General features: G+C 43.4%; 1 protein-coding gene across 5 annotated transcripts in view; it reads left to right on the top strand.

Annotated features, from left to right (window-relative positions):
- Positions 1-13,138, top strand: part of LOC139698091 (muscle LIM protein 1-like) — a 34,664-nt gene extending 21,526 nt beyond the window's left edge. For 3 of the 5 annotated variants that reach the window (XM_071596996.1, XM_071596998.1, XM_071596997.1), the window contains exons 7-12: positions 1,676-1,799; positions 4,009-4,184; positions 5,503-5,635; positions 7,204-7,391; positions 8,496-8,598; positions 11,137-13,138. In XM_071596996.1, the coding sequence (XP_071453097.1) occupies positions 1,676-1,799; positions 4,009-4,184; positions 5,503-5,635; positions 7,204-7,391; positions 8,496-8,598; positions 11,137-11,307 (895 nt within the window). In that variant the 3' untranslated portion in view covers positions 11,308-13,138. Of the gene's footprint in view, positions 1-1,675; positions 1,800-4,008; positions 4,185-5,502; positions 5,636-7,203; positions 7,392-8,495; positions 8,599-11,136 lie in introns of those variants that run through there. The other 2 variants (XR_011702846.1, XM_071596999.1) reach the window with 1 other exon arrangement.
- The last annotated feature ends 1,512 nt before the right edge of the window (positions 13,139-14,650 follow it).

The following is a 14,650-nucleotide window of genomic DNA, read 5'->3' as shown; positions in this document are numbered from 1 at the left end:
TCCCCCCCCTTCGCCCTCTTAGCATGCAAAAGTCTAGAACGGCGATAGAGTTCAACTGTTCTAGATATTCCTTCTTTGGAAAAATGTCGTCCTTTCTCTTCCACTTCCTCCTGATCACCCAGTCTTGAAAAAAATGATGCAATGTTGCTTGCGAAGTTCCACCTATTCCTCCCACGCAGAGTGTATCACCCTGGGAACTCTTGGGAGCATTTTTTGTGCTAGAACCCTTAAAAGTTTTTTTTGTGTTTTTTTATGTTATTGTTGATATATTTTAGTGTTTATGTGGTTCTGTCGGATGCCACTCGTGTGCATGAGTCATTCTGGGGTGTTTCGGGGATTGATTGGTCAGGGAAGGCCTTTCCGCTACATGTGCATCGCCCGCCTGTGTGCTGGGAGTGAATCTATTGAATCTCCCTTTCCGGAGAATATTATATAAGTACTTTACTTCCCGGTAGACGGGAGAGTGTTCCCAGGTACTGAATTCTAAATTAATATGTCAAAAATAATTACTTTCTTTTTGTTTTACCCCAGTTTTTGTCTGACATTTATCGACGAAATCAACCTTGAATTTTCGCCCATGATAGACAATTATAATTTAATATCTGACATGGTAAAGTTTGAAAGACCCCAAATAATTTCAGCCAACGATGATAAATTCTCTTCAAACAGCTTACGAAGTCTGAAACGTAATCGTTTCCGAAGGGTCTTGAATTCAACATCCATCTGAAAAAAACCAGCACCAATTCATTAACGTATTAAATAAACTACGAAAATACTTGGTTTTATATTTTCAAACACTGGAAAGGACTCGATTTAAGAGTTAACTGCAATGATTAAAAGCACTAATTATATTTTTAATGTCCCTCTGTCGCCTCTAGTGTGAGTCCTTTGAGTGAGTCCTAGTGTGAGTCATTTGAATGCATTGTGCATGCTTCCAATCTGCCAAACTGCCTCCTGGCGCAGAGAAGCACCATGAGTGGTGCTCGATGGGTAGCATGGTGAGCTCGTGGGCCCCCTCCTCCCTCTGCAGGGGGGTGGGGGTGCGGGAAGGGGTGCATGCCAGCCGCGCCACTCCAGTCGGCGAGCGGTGGTGCTTGCGTGTGCGTGCGTCCGTGCGTGGGTGTTTGTGCGTGTGCGGGTGTGTTTGCGTGCGTGTTCGGCGTGCTTTACTCGACAGGCCATGCGCATGCGCTGTTCCCCATCGGGTGCAGGAGGAACAACCAATCACGGGTGATGGATCGCGTCTGCCGAAGGGGAAGCAATTCTGCTACACAGATGGCGCCAACTGACGGATGAAAATCAATGATCGCCCTTTCATTTTCTTCTCAAATTAAATTCCATCGTTTTGGGTCTTAATAAAAACTTAAAACTTGTGCAATAATCGCTGGGTGCATATTTTTTTAATCCGTGCAATCAGGGCTTTACAATTGAGGGGCACCGAGCGGTTTGACACCCCATTTCCGGGAACACTCTTCTCCCTCGTTGAAAACCGCGAGGCAGGGTTTTCGCAAGCGCCTCTCCGCACGCTAGGCGCCCCCTACCGGGCGAGGGGAAACCGTGGTGCCATCTGCGTAAGCCCCTGCCGGCGCCCGTGGGCGGTGAGTTCCTCCTCGCTCCGAGCCGACTGACCGCTCGCCGATCGCTAACCGGGTCGTCGCCTCGTCTCTCCACGCAGCGAATCGCACGCGCCCCGGACGACCGTCATCGACACGGCCATCATCCAGGCTCCCAAGGGTCAGGGGTGCCCGCGCTGCGGCGGTGTCGTCTACGCGGCAGAGCAGGTGCTCGCCAAGGGCAGCGTGAGTATCCCTCCCCTCATTCCGTGATTTCGTTCATTTTTTTCGCCAATGGCCGCCGAGCCACACACGAATGAGGTGTACTCGTTATTATTCCTGTCGTTTAAGATAGGTTTTCGACGGACACAGATTCTGCAACGGTTCATTTCTTAGCCTCGTCTAACATACGAAAACCTGACATCAGACAATGCATAAAGCTGTTCATCAGTTCCGCATACTTCTTTCGTATCAGATATGATGCCACCAAATAAATATCATCTTGAATATTGAATGATTTCAGCAATTTAATCACACCTATCACATCTTGGTACAGTACAAATGTACGCAACGACATTTGACCTGTGTATATAATCTATTTTCCAGCAAACCTTTTACCTTCATTCAATGGGTCAAATTTCAGTAAAAGGGGGTGGTATATAATTTAAATGCACTGAAAATATACATTAATGCACTGCATATAGCTATTTAAACGTAAATTCATGAATTATTTATTATTCTGCTATCGAAATGCCATATATTTTTAAAATTTGAACCGGAAATCGGATCAATGAGGGTAGGAACTGTAGACTAAGGCTATAAATTATCTTTTGCGCCCCTTCCATCCCACAGTTTTTGAGACTAGTTAAATACGTGTAATTTTCATTGACCCAGAGCTTATGCGATGGGCCTCAATTAATTTGTTTTAGAAACGTAAATGCGATCTCTGTCCAGAAAGTAACTTACGCGTTGAAATAAAATATTAACCTGGTGACAAAATTAAGTTTTTTTATATTAATTTGAAAGGCATATTCTTAAACTATTTTTCTACATATCCGCCACTCATATTGAGGCATTTACCATAACAATACAAAGGCTCTACAATTCCATCTCTGAAGAAATCTGCCGCCTAACCTTTTAACCACCTGTTTATACCAACATGTAATTCTGCATCACTGTAATAGCGCTGCGTAAATTGTCTGGCGAGAAATACGTTATCGTAAATCTGCGATATTCACGAATTTTTTCGTTGATTTTAACCGTCAGTTCATTTTTCTCAAGGCTAGACCGACCATTGCGGTCACCGTGGTCAATATTGGTGCTTTGGCCATTTTTGAACTGAATGCACCACTGCCCCACTACGCCTTCACTCATTTATTCCGTCTCCGTACACTTCAACAAAGTTGCCTATGAATTTCAAATGGCTTGTGGTTTATCGCCAGTGAAAACTTAATCACAGATCCCACTTCACAACTCGCGGGATTTTCTATTGCAGTGCACCGTTTAACAGTTCGCAGTGAGCAAGGTAGATGAATCACAGTCTACTCACCCTAAAACAGCGGGGAAAATGCGTTCTGAGTCCAGAGAAATTTAGACCCCAAGATGATGGCTCTAGTCATGCCCATCGCTACTCTAGGTGGAAACGTAAGTTACTTTCTGGACAGACCTCGTGTATTATCAAAGTCTCTGCCTTGTCCTTAGAATATTCAAATGGTGGACTTACCCATAAAGATGGAATTTTCAACTCAATTTTGATTTTCCCACGACACTTGGACCCCAAAATTTGATCTCTATGACACCTACATTATTTCAAACACTGCTGCATCGTTAGAAAAAATGGGAATATTTTGAGTCCAAGTAGGTCCAGCATCAACTGTGGCATTGATTGTGAGGCCACCCTGTGAGAGTTGTTATTTCTATGTGCTCCATTACATTGGTGTCCCTAAAATCTGAAATTGAATCAATATTTTGCTCTCAAGCCTCCAAGAAAGCACTAAACATCTATGAGGCGGTTCTACAGATGAAATAAATCCCTAATTTTTTAGGTAACTCCTTAAAAGTGGCTCCTTTATCACCTCTAGTTTACATAGGAGAGTCTTCTATCTCGGTGTCACAGCATTACGTATGAAAGCAAGTCTCTTATGTTTAAATTTGCAAATCACACTTAATGAATGACATATCGTGTATGTCGATAGCGTCCACATATTGCCAAGATTAAGAATCAAATCCTATCAATTTTTTAGATTTCACGATGCACTATAAATAGTATATCTACCGCGTCAGACGAACGAGCCCGTTCGCTCTCTAGCTTATCCAACCGCCTGGCTCCATTCCAAGGGTCTGTAATAGGAAGACAATTCAACGCCCCCGTCCTCCAAGCGTGCGAATCACGATGTCTTCTGCTCTGATATAACTGAGACGCCTTGACACTGTATGACAATGCATTCTCTTCCAGATGTGGCATCGCAAGTGCTTCAAGTGCAAAGACTGCCACAAAACATTGGATTCCATCTTGGCATGCGACGGACCAGATAAGGACGTCTATTGCAAAACCTGCTACGGGAAGAAGTATGGACCTCATGGATACGGCTTCGCTTGCGGTTCCGGATTTTTGCAGACAGATGGCTTAACGTGAGTTTCACCCTAGCTTCGGGGGGCGGGGGGGGCACCTTAGGTCAAGGCCTTATCTTTCGTCGCAAAATAGCAAATGTTGAAAGCAAGTCGCAATCTTTCCAGCTCGTCCTTCCAGAGATGTTTGCATATATCGAGATGAATAGGATTCTGCTTCCCCTTGACGGTTTAAGAGAATCCAAGGGCAATAGGTTGACATGGACAAATTTGTCATCCTTGACAGCATCGCGCGATAGGACGCGGCACTCGGGGAAAATCAACGGACTAACTTCTACATCTACATCTGCATAATACCCTACAAGCCGACGAGAGAGTATGTGGCAGGGGTTGTTAGGGAATCAGTCATTCATGTATATGCCTTAGATTATAAATTAATATGCATTAAAATTTGCATTAAATGTATTAAATTTTGATTATGCGCACATATTTACGTACATATGAACTTTCCTGTTTGCAACGTACAGTAATTGGGTGTGTTTGACTAAATTATCAAATATTGATTTTTATTTCAAACATATTCGGTTGCTTGGGTTCGATTTTGTTGTGATTGCGTATCGTGTGAGAGAGGAAGGAGAACACTTAAGTCCACCACTGACGCTATCAATCTCTCTCTCTCATTTCATCTCGGTGGTCGAATCCGCCGATGTCAACTTGGAGTCATGATGATTCCCTGGGTGCCGCTGGCAAACTCGGGCATTCCGCTCTTCTCTAAACGTCATTTCAGTCTTGCCTACCCTCTTCATGAATCAGGTGACTTCAATGCTAACCGGAAGTAAGAGGCAAAAAAGTTAACTATGGGGTTATAAAAACGAGAGACTAACTATATTTAAGATGCCCAGTTATTTTAAGACAGCTTTCCAATTTTTTTCTCGGCATAATGACGGCCAAATCCGTCAAATATGGTGCAATACGTAAGTTTTTCTGTTAAATCTATAACTGAATACCACACTGCACATGCTGCGAGATGCTTGCCATAACTTAGGCCTGCTTTAATTGGTCGAATGCTTCCAGTTCCATTTACGTATCCCAGGGTCCCTTAATATGCATCGCATAACTACTCGTATTTACGTAAGTGCGATCATTTAAACCCAAGACTTACATGGACGGCGTCAAGATCCAACAAGCCTATTGTTGCCCAAAGTTTTCGAGCGTTGACTCTGATCAAAGTCTGGTCCACGCCGCTTCTCATCATCTTGATTTCTCTTTAGACCCTTAGATCTTCCAATAATTATTCATTATTTTTATGTGTTTCGATTCGGCCGCCGATGCTCCGTGTGTCGCCGCCCGCGTTGACGGCACCCTCCGTGTCTATTTGCAGGGAGGAGGAAATCTCGGCGTCGCGGCCCTACTACAACCCGGACACGACGGCCATCAAGGCGCCTGCCGGCCAGGGGTGTCCCCGATGCGGTGGAATGGTGTACGCCGCTGAGCAGCAGCTCGCCAAGGGCACGGTGAGTGAAAGGGCTCCCCCGTGGCACACATCCTCCCCCCTTTCAGCCCCCGGAACACAGGTCACTTGAACAAAACTTTGATCGTCGACCAAAGTTTCTTGTCCAAGGTTGAAATGGGCGCCCTGAATGTTCCTCCCTGGTTCTCCTATCATTCACCGCTTTAACACCCGAATATGTTACTCATATAACTTTCACTGAAGCGTTATTTATGGCCTTCAGGTCATCGTGCTCGAAATGTATACGTGTCCGCAGGAGTTTGTGTGACCTGACCGGATTTATGAACCCCTGACCTGTGACGTAGTTCTCGGATGCATTCCCTGTAGTGGGGAATTTACGGCGAAAAATCTTAGAAAAGATCCTCAGAAGTGAAACGTATTATCCAAAATAATTTATGCGGCTTTTTGAGTTTTTTTTATAAATTTTAAAATCTACGTAATCTCGGGGAAGATAATATCAAATATTTTTAAATTCTAAAAGGGATTTCCTTGGTTATTTCACTTGATAAATGTTTAACTGTGGTCTCTGTTGACTCTACACCATTCGCGCACAGGTGCTCCTCAGTCAGAAAACCGGAGAGTGGTCGCTTTCGATACTTTTGTCAAGTGAAATGAAATATATTACTGAGGAAAGAGTTGACCCTGTAGTTTTTGAAGATCATTCGAAAAATTGGAAGAGAATCTAAATATTAACATCGGTCATATCTTGAAAGATAAATAAATCCTTCACTGGCGGTGGAAGAAAGCTCTATCAAGCAATTCTGAAATTTTCGTTTCTCACGGGTGCATACGTAAACACAAATAATTATATATAGCAAACTAAATACTATTTTTCTTAGAAAACAACTACGCAGGAGATCATTAGCGAGATAGCTTTATTTGATTATTGCTGGAATAATCTTGAGTGAACCTTATGTCTCGATCATAAAACAAAAAAAAACATCCGTCAGTGAAGTTCAATCACTTGAAAGCCCTTTCGAGAATTCTTGAGGTAAACTTTGCTCGGGTCTAAACCAAACCAGTATTTATATTGATATCTACAGTTTGAAATTAAAATCCTTTTTCCCTGGCTTTGAAAACGCCCCTCCATTGTTGGTTTCATGCAAGCCAATATTCATCCAAAGTTGCTAAATATTTTAACCCTCATCAACTGTCGACCCCAGGGATAATTCAATATATCTCGGACAAATTTCGAGAAATGTTTGCAACTATGATAACAACGAGGACCCTGAATGTGTATAAGGACAAACACCTCACAGGCAGCTGATTATTTCCATTTTTATTGCTTAACTAATGATGATTTATATAACATTAAATTTAAAAGTGGATCGTAATTATGTGCAGTGCACTTTGTAGGATAATTCAATATCATAATGACTGGGCCCCTGCGAACCATACGATTCGTTGGCTATCTTACAGCTGACCATCGATGTGTAGCGGACGCTCGTCAGTCGACGGCTACCACTGCCATGCACCTCCGATCAGGCTCCCCAGCCTCATTTCCGCACTGAATTTAAAGCCCCAAATCTTTACTATCCACTAGCAATCTCTCTCTTCCTCTCTCGCCCTCAGATGTGGCACAAGAAATGCTTCAACTGTGCCGAGTGCCACCGGCCCCTGGATTCCGTGCTGGCGTGCGACGGCCCCGACCGCGAGATCCACTGCCGGGCGTGCTATGGCAAGCACTTCGGGCCCAAGGGCTTCGGCTACGGCCACGCCCCCACGCTCGTGTGCGCCGACGGAGAGGCCCCTGCCCGCTGGTGAGTACTACGCGCGCCCCGGAGCATTCTCAGGATAGTGACGGCTAAGTGCGACACGGTAGTGTGCTCACGAAAACTCTTGACACCTCTCCACTTTGCCCTTTCCCAACTCGGTCATTCCAGAACGAGGTTTGCAGGGTATAGTCCGCTGGGGTCAACCTGACCTGTGACGCCAAGCGAGAATGGCAATAATGGTGACCGAGTGGTCATTTGGAGTAGGGCAACGTGGAGGGCTGTGGAGAGGGTACATTATAGGAAGTATATGTCATTTTTATAAATGCAGGAAGAAGAATATTTTACATATTTATATATATATACATACATTTGTTTGTACATATGTTTTTATTTGTTACTACATGTACTATATGTGATCTACCGGTTATTCCGAAAATGGTTAAGGCTACATCATTTGACGGCTACAGAACGAAAAGTCCAATTCGATTTCCCACGCAGCTAAAGTGGTTTTCAGGAATATCAACAAATTGATGGAGAGTAGGGCAAATGATTACTTAGGGGATGATCAGTTTGGGTTTAGGAAGGGGAGAGGCGCGCCCTCAGTTGCGAGTGTTAGATGGAATTACGGGATGGGAAGTGTTAGAAAGATGTGTGGGGGTCGATTATCCCCTGAGTCGTTCAACGCATATGTTGCGAAAATTGTTTAGGTGACATTTCATAATGGCCAAATCCATGAACTACAACCTTGCCTTACTTAAATCTAAACCAATATTTGAAATCCCTATCCCATACCCGATTTCCCTCTCTCCACAATGTCTGCCCTCCCAAGCATGAACGACCATATACCATGAGATTGGCTGCATGTTGACCACACTCATGTAGGCGCGTGTTCTTTTTAGTGGGTCGCTTCAGTGACCCTATTGGACATAGCATTCCTTTGTTCAATCCAATTGGAACTGGTGCAGAGTAAACCGACGAATGTTCTCCAAGCCAGCTTCCAAAGATGACTCCCTTAGATTATCCGTTAGGTATGACTATTAAGAGCGATTGATTTGACGGCCATAGAAAGCGAATTCTTTTTGTCCACGCAACAGATTCCTCATTAATAAGTACCCTGACTTACGGATTTTCTCTCCTCCTCCAAAACAGCCAAGGCAGATCGATGGGCACAACCAAGGCCCCGGAGGGCAAGGGATGCCCCAGGTGCGGCTTCGCCGTCTTCGCCGCCGAGCAGATGATCAGCAAAGGAAAGGTGAGTGTTTACTCCCTGAGGTGATAGCTCCCTCCCAAGGGATGCAGAAGGGAAACCTTCTTTACATTATCAGGAAGACGTTGGTTGACTTCCTTCGTGAAACAATTAACCTGGCCTTTTTGAATTTTAACTTTATGACAAATTGATTACAAAATATCTTGTCACGTGTCCTGAGGTATTGTTTGGGGAAGTGTATGCGGGCATTGAAGTCACTCTCGAGAAATGCGAAAAAGGGCACGAAGGGCCAAAGGTTAGAAGGAGGGCTGCTACGGGCGACGCGAGCGCTGAAGGATGGTCCCGGAGTAGTCGTTTCCTGTACCTCAATTTAAACGTTTCGCAGACCTCAATTTAAACGTTTAAAGTACGTGGACTTTCAGACAGTCTATTTCTTTTCTCCCATGTACTATTAGCGATCACAGAATTATATAAGGAAGAACGCATCCGATCAAACTATTTCGAATGAATGTAAGGACTAATTATCTCACAAGCTTACCGCTCCAATCGCAAATATGTTTTCATGGCTTATGGTCTAACGCCGTCACTGAAATTTTCCGTTTCAATGAGGGCTGTTAGGATAATATGGAAAGTAGAAAATGTTTAGGGAGAAATATAATCATACGAATCTTCATTCATGCATTGTCATTCACAATTTTATTTTTTCTCGGTTTTACATCATGAGGGAAAATTTAAACTACTTAGTTCTCCAGGTGATGTACGCTTAAAAGTAGATAAGTGTACATAAGATGTAGAGAAGTGGGCTTACCAAACAAGTTCCAAAACTAAATGGAAATCAACAAGTATCTGGAATTTTTCAAACATTCCCCTTGTACCTTATGAAATTTACGGTTAAATCCATTGTCGGAAAGTGTTCTTTTACCTTATTTCAATTACAAAGTTAAAATACATGGTTGTAACTTTCAAATGTACATTTAAAAACGGGTAAATTTGTAATTGCGGTTTTCAAAGAATTGAATATAACGACTTGAATTGGTCGTGTATTCTAAAATAATTAATTCCAACTGACGCTTCATTCACCAGCATTTCAAAACAATGGAAACCTTTTCTTGTAAGATCCCCAAAGTTAGAGATTATATCGGCTATTTAAAATAGGTAGCTAGTTGGTCGACTGACTTTAACAATAGGAACATAATATCTGACTATTTTTTTGTCATCCTGGGGAATTTGACAATATTTGCCAAATCCTATTACTGCGCAACTATTGAGGTTTTTTAAGCTCTTTCGAAATAAGATTCACCTTCCATCTCTACTATTTTCAAAAAAATGTCCCTGTCTGGAAAGTATATTAATATTGTAAAAATGATTTGTATTCATCTAGCCTTGCAGGATACTAACATATCAAATAACCTTGAAAGTCGCAGTGAGAGCCAGGGGGCGTTGCGTCCCCTCTCATTTGGCTATCATATGATCGGTGACCAATGGCATTCGAAATTTCAAATTTTCTCAATCAATTTCATGCTGCTTTGGTATTAAATTGTGCGGGGAAAATTATTCTTTATTAGTGATCGGTTCGACATTCATATTACCTTGAATTCTTATTGCGGTCTCCCATACCATTTCAATACCACACTTAGGTTACTCAATTTCGTTTCAGCGTATCTCAACTAAAATTATTCGCATTCATTTGAAAGTTTGACTCAGCAATTAATCCAATCGCTTCCCATGTTACTCAAGCCAGGCCATCTAATGAGAATAATTGCGCTAATCTTTCTAATCGTTATCAACTCTTCTTATTGAAACGTGCAGCATTTCTCTTCTCATCCTTTTTCATTCCGAAATTAAATTCTCTTAAGAAGGGTCCCCAACACTTGACACTGATTTTTCTGGTGAGGGGTCTAGCTGGCTTGATAAAACACTTAATTGAAATTTTTCATTCAAATTTTTCAATTCAATCGTTTCATGGCCTCTGGCAGCTCTCTATAATAATTAGAAGATGTTTCTCACTCGCATATTTGATTGGCCTCGTGATGCTGGTTACTCGTGAGGCCAACTCTGTGAATTTAAAGGTGCGAGGATTTCACTTCCTCTAAGTTCATTCCCGCGCATTCAATCAGTTCAAACTGGAGACCTCAACTCCTGGCAGAAAACGTTCTTTTGAAATCGCTGTTTGGGGAATCATAGAAGCCCTCTTTTTAATTTATAATGCGACGGGCGACCCCATCACTAGCAAGTAACCTGACTTTTCCGAAGCATTTACAGTAACTATAAATGGGAAAAAGGAGGGCACCGATTACACTGCCCCACGGCACGCCAGAGGTCACGCTCACAACATAAGAATACCCCTATCAATTATTACATTGTGTTTTCAATCTCATAGAACGAGGTGAAACCAATTCACTACGGGAGGGAAAACTCCAAGATGTGTTTTGAAACACCTATCACTATTTGAAATGTTCGATATTTTCAAAGGAATTTTAGAGAATTTCGAAAGAGTTATATTAAATATGATGACATCCTCTCGTTCCGTGGACACAACTCATGTCTCGCCTCTCTCTCTCTCTTTGTCTCCCTCGGCCGCAGATCTGGCATCGCCACTGCTTCCACTGCAGCGAATGCAACCGCTCCTTGGACTCAACCACGCTCAACGATGCCCCCGACGGCGACATCTACTGCAAGTCCTGCTACGGACGGAAGTTCGGGCCCAAGGGCGTCGGATACGGCATGGGCGCCGGCACGCTCACCATGGCATAGGCGCCATGGCACGGACGCCACGACGACGAATCAACTCGAAAAAACACGCAAATACACGCACAAAACTAACCAACTCACCATGGTGAACACACGTTTCACGATCAAACATTAAACATTTCAAATATGTATACATAAATATTTTCAGTTACCTGTAATACATACGTGTGTGCCTTTGTGTGTATATATATATATATATATATATATATATATATATATACATATATGCACACACACACACATTCACACATATACAAATCTACACTCAGAGGCATGTAGTCCACCAACGCTTTCCTTCTCCGTCCCTACTAGAAACCGTCCTCTCAAACTGGCAAAAATCACGAAAAATATTAAAAATAATATATTAAATATGAAACGAACGGTATCTGAAGAATGCACTATCGTAGATGCGCGCCGTTGGGAGAGCATGAAGGAACTTGTCGGTGCGAATAAGGGAAACGCCGACGACGTGGGCCCTTTCCTCTTTCCCCTCCCCCTTTCCTCCCTTCACTCCCTCCGCCCCCCCCACACCACACCGTTAACTCACTATGTGCCGCGCAAGTTCGGGTAACCTTTCTGTTTACGCGAACTAGTCATGGCTTTTTAAATCTTTTATTATAAATATACACGCATATAAACATTGAGTGGAGCGAAAAAAAGCTTATATAAGCTGTAGTGGTAATGATTTTAAGAAATATAAGCAATAAGCGATTATAAAATGTTAGCGAATTGCAATAACTTTTAACCACAAGTATTTGTTACTGAGAGCTTAAAAAAAAGATGATTATATGCCTTTTATAATACCCAATGGAATCCCTTTTATAAAAGTTAAAAACTCCATTTTATATGTTGTTTTATTTCGCATCAAGCCAAAATGTATGTTTTCTTCCTGAAACCCGAAAAGCTTTTATAGAGAATTCTTAATGCATGCCTACCGCAGTAAATTGGCTGTATTCGAAGTAAATAAAGCTTTTTATGACAAAAAAATTTAAGCAATAGCCAAAGCTCTCCGAATTCTACAGCGAAAAACAATGCAGCATTGAGAAAACAAATGCATTCCGTATCTTTTCTACAGAGTATTCTCTTGGCTAATTCAATCGATGTGGAAGACAGCGCCGCCGCCGTATCCTTCCGCCACGGCTGCCACGCACACACACGCACGCACACGCACTTACACGCACGCACAAAAACGAGTGTGATCTCACATAATTGCAAAAACAAAAGTGACGTGCGCCCCGCTTCGGCGGCAGGCATGCCTCAAGGGGCCACCAGAGCCTCCAGAGAGCCCCCAATGGAAGGAGCCTGGAAATCTCCAGCTAGATGGCTCTTCATGGAGTTGGATTTTCCCCGCAGCGGGTGGGCCTTGACCCTTTCTCGAGGATGAAGCCTTCACGGGGGAAATGAGACGGAGGTGGCCGCGGAGGCCATGCGCTGGAGGCCCATTGGCTCCAGCGGACACCTCCCGGCCAGAGAGACGACGCCTGCGCGCCCACGTGCGAGGGCGTCCCACTGCGCGCACCAGAGGCCGCCACGTGGCATCGACAGCAGAGGAAAACATGACCATGGAAAGAATACGTACCAGAGCTGATGAAACCATTCGCAGATTTTTCGGCCGTTTAACACGTTATCGTTACGTCAACTGCTGTTGAAATGAAATGCAACCGCTCATGTGAATTCGTGTAGAAAGTAGAACTTTATTTTTAATGAGCTTGGCATCAGAATATTCCGGAGGGAGTCCTTGCTTTGTGCATTTTGTTATTTACAAATTTTGTATAATTATTTGACATTGTTCACATAGAATGTATTGTTGTTAAAATAAACATTATAATAAATCCCTTTGTGTTTTAATTTTCACTACTCGTATTGTTTTGGATTCGGAACCGAATGGACAACCATCGTAATTCCGCGACAATACCCGTTTTCCTCAATCACTAATTGCACGGAGGGGGAATATATTGTGACAGGAGACTGGCCTACCCACCCCTGACATAACCCTCACTCCCTCCCCGGCATATTTTTCCTGGATAAACCCGACCACCCAAAACAGCCTACTCCTTTCTTCACACCCAAGGACAAGCCGCATTTCCCCAACGCTGATTCAATCTGAGAAACAATACGAGGTCTGTCCAATAAATATGCGAAATGAGGTCATAAAAACTTTATTTTGCAAAGTTCAGTCTACATCGATTTTGTCCCCTTTAAAGTGCACCTCATTCGTTGGTTTGCCCTTATTCCTTCTTCTTTTCCACTGCTTAAAGCACCCTTGGAAGTCCTCGGCAGTTTGGCTTTTTAGTTTTCTCGTCGTTTCTTGCTTTATTGTGCCTTCCACATCTCCCCAGTGATGTCCCCTCACCACGTTTTTGCATTTTGCGAATGGGAAAAAGTGGCAGGGGGCGAGATCTGGCGAGTGAGGAGGATGATCAAGGATGGTGATTGAAATTTTGCCAGGAACTGGCGGGCAATCAATGCTGAATATGCATGTGCATTGTCATGGTGAAGAATCCATCCATCATGTTTGGTTAAAATAGTTGATTATCCTAAATTCAGTTCATCAGCTATCATTCGGACAGTTTTTCGACGATCGGCAAGGACAAGGGACCGCACACGATCAATGTTGTCGTCAACACATGTGGTTGAAGGTCGTCCCGGCCTCGTGTATCATCCGTCTTGGCGTCTTTTCGGCCATCTTTGAAGCGCTTTAAAACGGAAAAACAACACCTTTGACTTTAAAACAACACCTATGACATTAAAGAAATGATATAATATTGATAGCATTTACCGCACTTCACCTAAAAACTTGATGTTAATTCTTTGCACCGTAATTTCGTCAATTTCTCTTTTCGACAATCAGTAAAAACAAGGACAACAGAAACTAACGTCACATAGCATCATACGCACAGCTCGACAATCCACAGACGGCTCATTGGGTCTCACGCAACTAGCGCCACTAGTGGGCGGGGCTATAGTCCGCATCATAGTCGCCGGATTGAACCAGTTCGCGTATTTATTGCACAGACAACGTATACAAGTCGCCCGCCTCCTCGTTCAATGCACTCTGGGTTAAACCTGTTGTCTACCACCCTCCCTCCTTTCAGGACGAAGTTACCGTTTTGAGCAAACGCCTCTCAATTTCACGCTTCTCCAGAGTATATTCGACCAAAGCCGTTCCCGATGCAATTTATTTCATCCGCTCTCTACGTCGGCGTGTATTCTGAGCAGTCACGCCGTAGCCTCACGCAGAGCCCCGCAATCAACACCGCAAGGTTTCGACCCCCCCCCCCCCCGACACCACCTCCCCAAACCTATTCCAGCAGTCACCCCGTTGGCACTCCAGTTAACCTTTCCT

This window comes from Hetaerina americana, unplaced genomic scaffold, assembly GCF_022747635.1.
Source record: "Hetaerina americana unplaced genomic scaffold, ioHetAmer1.1.p SCAF_8, whole genome shotgun sequence".
Classification (NCBI taxonomy): Eukaryota; Metazoa; Arthropoda; class Insecta; order Odonata; family Calopterygidae; genus Hetaerina; species Hetaerina americana.
The sequence above is the reverse complement of the archived record's forward strand: the minus strand, read 5'-3'. Positions and strand labels throughout refer to the sequence as shown.